Source organism: Sebastes fasciatus, unplaced genomic scaffold, assembly GCF_043250625.1.
Source record: "Sebastes fasciatus isolate fSebFas1 unplaced genomic scaffold, fSebFas1.pri Scaffold_120, whole genome shotgun sequence".
Lineage (NCBI taxonomy): Eukaryota > Metazoa > Chordata > Actinopteri > Perciformes > Sebastidae > Sebastes > Sebastes fasciatus.
This window is the reverse complement of record NW_027428156.1, coordinates 1-7,500: the sequence shown is the minus strand read 5'-3', so window position 1 is coordinate 7,500 and position 7,500 is coordinate 1. Positions and strand designations below refer to the sequence as shown.

Genomic DNA, 7,500 nt, shown 5'->3' with positions numbered 1-7,500 from the left:
CTCTCATCCTGTCTGTCTCTCTCGTCCTGTCTATCTCTCTCATCCTGTCTCTCTCTCATCCTGTCTGTCTCTCTCGTCCTGTCTGTCTCTCTCATCCTGTCCGTCTCTCTAATCCTGTCTGTCTCTCTCATCCTGTCCGTCTCTCTAATCCTGTCTGTCTCTCTCGTCCTGTCTGTCTCTCTCGTCCTGTCTGTCTCTCTCATCCTGTCCGTCTCTCTAATCCTGTCCGTCTCTCTAATCCTGTCTGTCTCTCTCGTCCTGTCTGTCTCTCTCATCCTGTCTCTCTCTCTCATCCTGTCTCTCTCTCTCATCCTGTCTGTCTCTCTCATCCTGTCTGTCTCTCTCTCTCATCCTGTCTCTCTCTCATCCTGTCTCTCTCTCTCATCCTGTCTCTCTCATCCTGTCCGTCTCTCTCATCCTGTCTGTCTCTCTCGTCCTGTCTGTCTCTCTCATCCTGTCTGTCTCTCTCGTCCTGTCTGTCTCTCTCTCTCATCCTGCCTCTCTCATCCTGTCTCTCTCTCTCATCCTGTCTCTCTCATCCTGTCCGTCTCTCTCATCCTGTCTGTCTCTCTCGTCCTGTCTGTCTCTCTCGTCCTGTCTGTCTCTCTCTCTCATCCTGTCTCTCTCTCATCCTGTCTCTCTCTCTCATCCTGTCTCTCTCTCTCGTCCTGTCTGTCTCTCTCTCATCCTGTCTCTCTCATCATGTCCGTCTCTCTCATCCTGTCTGTCTCTCTCGTCCTGTCTGTCTCTCTCGTCCTGTCTGTCTCTCTCTCTCATCCTGTCTCTCTCTCATCCTGTCTCTCTCTCTCATCCTGTCTCTCTCTCTCGTCCTGTCTGTCTCTCTCTCATCCTGTCTCTCTCATCATGTCCGTCTCTCTAATCCTGTCTGTCTCTCTCTCATCCTGTCTGTCTCTCTCATCCTGTCTCTCTCTCATCCTGTCTCTCTCTCTCATCCTGTCTCTCTCATCCTGTCCGTCTCTCTCGTCCTGTCTGTCTCTCTCATCCTGTCTGTCTCTCTCATCCTGTCTGTCTCTCTCTCTCATCCTGTCTCTCTCTCATCCTGTCTCTCTCTCTCATCCTGTCTCTCTCATCCTGTCCGTCTCTCTCATCCTGTCTGTCTCTCTCGTCCTGTCTGTCTCTCTCATCCTGTCTGTCTCTCTCGTCCTGTCTGTCTCTCTCTCTCATCCTGTCTCTCTCATCCTGTCCGTCTCTCTCATCCTGTCTGTCTCTCTCGTCCTGTCTGTCTCTCTCATCCTGTCTGTCTCTCTCGTCCTGTCTGTCTCTCTCTCTCATCCTGTCTCTCTCATCCTGTCCGTCTCTCTCATCCTGTCCGTCTCTCTCGTCCTGTCTGTCTCTCTCGTCCTGTCTGTCTCTCTCTCATCCTGTCTGTCTCTCTCATCCTGTCTCTCTCTCATCCTGTCTCTCTCTCTCATCCTGTCTCTCTCATCCTGTCCGTCTCTCTCATTCTATGTCTCTCATCCTGTCTGTCTCTCTCATCCTGTCTGTCTCTCTCGTCCTGTCTGTCTCTCTCGTCCTGTCTGTCTCTCTCATCCTGTCTGTCTCTCTCTCTCATCCTGTCTGTCTCTCTCGTCCTGTCTGTCTCTCTCATCCTGTCTGTCTCTCTCATCCTGTCTGTCTCTCTCTCTCATCCTGTCTGTCTCTCTCGTCCTGTCTGTCTCTCTCATCCTGTCTGTCTCTCTCATCCTGTCTATCTCTCTCATCCTGTCTCTCTCTCTCATCCTGTCTGTCTCTCTCGTCCTGTCTATCTCTCTCATCCTGTCTCTCTCTCATCCTGTCTGTCTCTCTCGTCCTGTCTGTCTCTCTCATCCTGTCCGTCTCTCTAATCCTGTCTGTCTCTCTCATCCTGTCCGTCTCTCTAATCCTGTCTGTCTCTCTCGTCCTGTCTGTCTCTCTCATCCTGTCTCTCTCTCTCATCCTGTCTCTCTCTCTCATCCTGTCTGTCTCTCTCATCCTGTCTGTCTCTCTCTCTCATCCTGTCTCTCTCTCATCCTGTCTCTCTCTCTCATCCTGTCTCTCTCATCCTGTCCGTCTCTCTCATCCTGTCTGTCTCTCTCGTCCTGTCTGTCTCTCTCATCCTGTCTGTCTCTCTCGTCCTGTCTGTCTCTCTCTCTCATCCTGCCTCTCTCATCCTGTCTCTCTCTCTCATCCTGTCTCTCTCATCCTGTCTGTCTCTCTCGTCCTGTCTGTCTCTCTCGTCCTGTCTGTCTCTCTCTCTCATCCTGTCCGTCTCTCTCATCCTGTCTGTCTCTCTCGTCCTGTCTGTCTCTCTCGTCCTGTCTGTCTCTCTCTCTCATCCTGTCTGTCTCTCTCATCCTGTCTCTCTCTCATCCTGTCTCTCTCTCTCATCCTGTCTCTCTCTCTCGTCCTGTCTGTCTCTCTCTCATCCTGTCTCTCTCATCATGTCCATCTCTCTAATCCTGTCTGTCTCTCTCTCATCCTGTCTGTCTCTCTCATCCTGTCTCTCTCTCATCCTGTCTCTCTCTCTCATCCTGTCTCTCTCATCCTGTCCGTCTCTCTCATCCTGTCTGTCTCTCTCTCTCATCCTGTCTCTCTCTCATCCTGTCTCTCTCTCTCATCCTGTCTCTCTCATCCTGTCCGTCTCTCTCATCCTGTCTGTCTCTCTCGTCCTGTCTGTCTCTCTCATCCTGTCTGTCTCTCTCGTCCTGTCTGTCTCTCTCTCTCATCCTGTCTCTCTCATCCTGTCCGTCTCTCTCATCCTGTCTGTCTCTCTCATCCTGTCTCTCTCATCCTGTCCGTCTCTCTCATCCTGTCTGTCTCTCTCGTCCTGTCTGTCTCTCTCATCCTGTCTGTCTCTCTCGTCCTGTCTGTCTCTCTCTCTCATCCTGTCTCTCTCATCCTGTCCGTCTCTCTCATCCTGTCTGTCTCTCTCGTCCTGTCTGTCTCTCTCGTCCTGTCTGTCTCTCTCTCTCATCCTGTCTGTCTCTCTCATCCTGTCTCTCTCTCATCCTGTCTCTCTCTCTCATCCTGTCTCTCTCATCCTGTCCGTCTCTCTCATCCTGTCTGTCTCTCTCGTCCTGTCTGTCTCTCTCATCCTGTCTGTCTCTCTCGTCCTGTCTGTCTCTCTCTCTCATCCTGCCTCTCTCATCCTGTCTCTCTCTCTCATCCTGTCCGTCTCTCTCTCTCATCCTGCCTCTCTCATCCTGTCTCTCTCTCTCATCCTGTCTCTCTCATCCTGTCTGTCTCTCTCTCTCATCCTGTCTCTCTCTCATCCTGTCTCTCTCTCTCATCCTGTCTCTCTCATCCTGTCCGTCTCTCTCATCCTGTCTCTCTCTCTCATCCTGTCTCTCTCTCTCATCCTGTCTCTCTCATCCTGTCCGTCTCTCTCTCTCATCCTGCCTCTCTCATCCTGTCTCTCTCTCTCATCCTGTCTCTCTCATCCTGTCTGTCTCTCTCTCTCATCCTGTCTCTCTCTCATCCTGTCTCTCTCTCTCATCCTGTCTCTCTCGTCCTGTCTGTCTCTCTCATCCTGTCTGTCTCTCTCGTCCTGTCTGTCTCTCTCTCTCATCCTGCCTCTCTCATCCTGTCTCTCTCTCTCATCCTGTCTCTCTCTATCATCCTGTCTCTCTCATCCTGTCCGTCTCTCTCGTCCTGTCTGTCTCTCTCATCCTGTCTGTCTCTCTCATCCTGTCTGTCTCTCTCTCTCATCCTGTCTCTCTCTCATCCTGTCTCTCTCATCCTGTCTCTCTCATCCTGTCTCTCTCTCTCATCCTGTCTCTCTCATCCTGTCTCTCTCATCCTGTCTCTCTCTCTCATCCTGTCTCTCTCATCCTGTCCGTCTCTCTCATCCTGTCTGTCTCTCTCGTCCTGTCTGTCTCTCTCATCCTGTCTGTCTCTCTCGTCCTGTCTGTCTCTCTCTCTCATCCTGCCTCTCTCATCCTGTCTCTCTCTCTCATCCTGTCTCTCTCATCCTGTCCGTCTCTCTCATCCTGTCTGTCTCTCTCGTCCTGTCTGTCTCTCTCGTCCTGTCTGTCTCTCTCTCTCATCCTGCCTCTCTCATCCTGTCTCTCTCTCTCATCCTGTCTCTCATCCTGTCCGTCTCTCTCATCCTGTCTGTCTCTCTCGTCCTGTCTGTCTCTCTCATCCTGTCTTTCTCTCTCATCCTGTCTCTCTCTCATCCTGTCTCTCTCTCTCATCCTGTCTCTCTCATCCTGTCCGTCTCTCTCGTCCTGTCTGTCTCTCTCATCCTGTCTGTCTCTCTCATCCTGTCTGTCTCTCTCTCTCATCCTGTCTCTCTCTCATCCTGTCTCTCTCTCTCATCCTGTCTCTCTCTCTCATCCTGTCTCTCTCATCCTGTCTGTCTCTCTCATCCTGTCTGTCTCTCTCGTCCTGTCTGTCTCTCTCTCTCATCCTGCCTCTCTCATCCTGTCTCTCTCTCATCCTGTCTCTCTCATCCTGTCCGTCTCTCTCATCCTGTCTGTCTCTCTCGTCCTGTCTGTCTCTCTCATCCTGTCTGTCTCTCTCTCTCATCCTGCCTCTCTCGTCCTGTCTGTCTCTCTCTCATCCTGTCTCTCTCATCATGTCCATCTCTCTAATCCTGTCTTTCTCTCTCTCATCCTGTCTGTCTCTCTCATCCTGTCTGTCTCTCTCTCTCATCCTGTCTCTCTCTCATCCTGTCTCTCTCATCCTGTCCGTCTCTCTCATCCTGTCTGTCTCTCTCGTCCTGTCTGTCTCTCTCATCCTGTCTGTCTCTCTCGTCCTGTCTGTCTCTCTCTCTCATCCTGCCTCTCTCATCCTGTCTGTCTCTCTCTCTCGTCCTGTCTGTCTCTCTCTCATCCTGTCTCTCTCATCATGTCCATCTCTCTAATCCTGTCTGTCTCTCTCTCATCCTGTCTGTCTCTCTCATCCTGTCTGTCTCTCTCATCCTGTCTGTCTCTCTCGTCCTGTCTGTCTCTCTCATCCTTTCTGTCTCTCTCATCCTGTCTGTCTCTCTCATCCCGTCTGTCTCTCTCATCCTTTCTATCTCTCTCTCATCCTGTCTCTCTCATCCTGTCCGTCTCTCTCATCCTGTCTGTCTCTCTCGTCCTGTCTGTCTCTCTCTCTCATCCTGCCTCTCTCATCCTGTCTGTCTCTCTCTCTCGTCCTGTCTGTCTCTCTCATCCTGTCTGTCTCTCTCGTCCTGTCTGTCTCTCTCATCCTTTCTGTCTCTCTCATCCTGTCTGTCTCTCTCATCCCGTCTGTCTCTCTCATCCTTTCTATCTCTCTCTCATCCTGTCTGTCTCTCTCTCTCATCCTGCCTCTCTCATCCTGTCTGTCTCTCTCTCTCGTCCTGTCTGTCTCTCTCATCCTGTCTGTCTCTCTCATCCTGTCTGTCTCTCTCGTCCTGTCTGTCTCTCTCTCTCATCCTGCCTCTCTCATCCTGTCTGTCTCTCTCTCTCGTCCTGTCTGTCTCTCTCTCATCCTGTCTCTCTCATCATGTCCATCTCTCTAATCCTGTCTGTCTCTCTCTCATCCTGTCTGTCTCTCTCATCCTGTCTGTCTCTCTCGTCCTGTCTGTCTCTCTCTCTCATCCTGCCTCTCTCATCCTGTCTGTCTATCTCTCATCCTGTCTCTCTCATCATGTCCGTCTCTCTAATCCTGTCTGTCTCTCTCGTCCTGTCTGTCTCTCTCGTCCTGTCTGTCTCTCTCATCCCGTCTGTCTCTTTCATCCTGTCTGTCTCTCTCTCTCTCATCCTGTCTCTCTCATCCTGTCTCTCTCATCCTGTCTGTCTCTCTCGTCCTGTCTGTCTCTCTCATCCTGTCCGTCTCTCTAATCCTGTCTGTCTCTCTCGTCCTGTCTGTCTCTCTCATCCTGTCTCTCTCTCATCCTGTCTCTCTCATCCTGTCTCTCTCATCCTGTCCGTCTCTCTCATTCTATCTGTCTCTCTCGTCCTGTCTGTCTCTCTCTCTCATCCTGCCTCTCTCATCCTGTCTCTCTCATCATGTCCGTCTCTCTAATCCTGTCTGTCTCTCTCATCCCGTCTGTCTCTCTCATCCTGTCTGTCTCTCTCTCTCATCCTGTCTCTCTCATCCTGTCTCTCTCTCTCATCCTGTCTCTCTCATCCTGTCTCTCTCTCTCATCCTGTCTCTCTCTCTCATCCTGTCTCTCTCATCCTGTCTCTCTCTCTCATCCTGTCTCTCTCATCCTGTCCGTCTCTCTCATTCTATCTGTCTCTCTCGTCCTGTCTGTCTCTCTCATCCTGTCTGTCTCTCTCATCCTGTCTGTCTCTCTCTCTCATCCTGTCTCTCTCTCATCCTGTCTCTCTCTCTCATCCTGTCTCTCTCATCCTGTCCGTCTCTCTCATTCTATCTGTCTCTCTCGTCCTGTCTGTCTCTCTCATTCTATTTGTCTCTCTCATCCTGTCTGTCTCTCTCATCCTTTCTGTCTCTCTCATCCTGTCTGTCTCTCTCATCCCGTCTGTCTCTCTCATCCTTTCTGTCTCTCTCTCTCATCCTGTCTCTCTCATCCTGTCCGTCTCTCTCATCCTGTCTGTCTCTCTCGTCCTGTCTGTCTCTCTCTCTCATCCTGCCTCTCTCATCCTGTCTGTCTATCTCTCATCCTGTCTCTCTCATCATGTCCGTCTCTCTAATCCTGTCTGTCTCTCTCGTCCTGTCTGTCTCTCTCATCCCGTCTGTCTCTCTCATCCTGTCTGTCTCTCTCTCTCTCTCATCTTGTCATCCTGTCTGTCTCTCTCTCTCTCTCTCTCTCTCTCATCCTGTCTCTCTCTCTCTCTCTCATCCTGTCTGTCTCTCTCTCTCTCTCTCTCTCTCTCTCTCTCTCTCTCTCTCTCTCTCTCTCATCCTGTCATCCTGTCTGTCTCTCTCATCCTGTCTGTCTCTCTCTCTCTCGTCCTGTCTGTCTCTCTCTCTCTCATCCTGTCTGTCTCTCTCTCTCTCTCTCTCTCTCTCTCTCTCTCTCTCTCTCATCCTGTCTTCCTGTCTGTCTCTCAGGTTTCTATGAGTTGAGTGACGGGGCGTCCTGTTCTCTCTCTAACTCGTCCAACTCGGTCTTCAGTGAGTGTTTCTGTTCGATGGCTGAAACTGATGGACGTCTTCGGTCTGCAGGTACACAACCAATACACAACCAATACACAACCAATACACTACTAATACACAACCAGTATACAACCAATACACAACCAGTACACAACCAATACACAACCAATACACAACCAGTATACAACCAGTACACAACCAGTACACAACCAATACACAACCAATACAAAACCAATACACAACCAGTATACAACCAATACACAACCAATACAAAACCAATACACAACCAGTATACAACCAATACACAACCAATACACAATCAATACACAACCAGTACACAACCAGTACACAACCAATACACAACCAGTATACAACCAATACACAATCAATACACTACTAATACACAGTTAATACACAACCAATAAACAATCAATGCACAACCAATAAACAATCAACACACAACCAATACACTACTAATACACAACC

At 50.4% G+C, this 7,500-nt stretch overlaps 1 protein-coding gene across 1 annotated transcript in view; it reads left to right on the top strand.

The window, feature by feature from the left end:
- Positions 1 to 7,439, top strand: part of LOC141763644 (uncharacterized) — a gene marked incomplete at its 5' end in the record, with an annotated part of 12,255 nt that extends 4,816 nt beyond the window's left edge. Inside the window, one exon of the mRNA XM_074628161.1 lies at positions 6,970 to 7,439. Within this exon, the coding sequence (XP_074484262.1) occupies positions 6,970 to 7,439 (470 nt within the window). The remainder of the gene's footprint in view (positions 1 to 6,969) is intronic.
- Between the last annotated feature and the right edge of the window lie 61 nt (positions 7,440 to 7,500).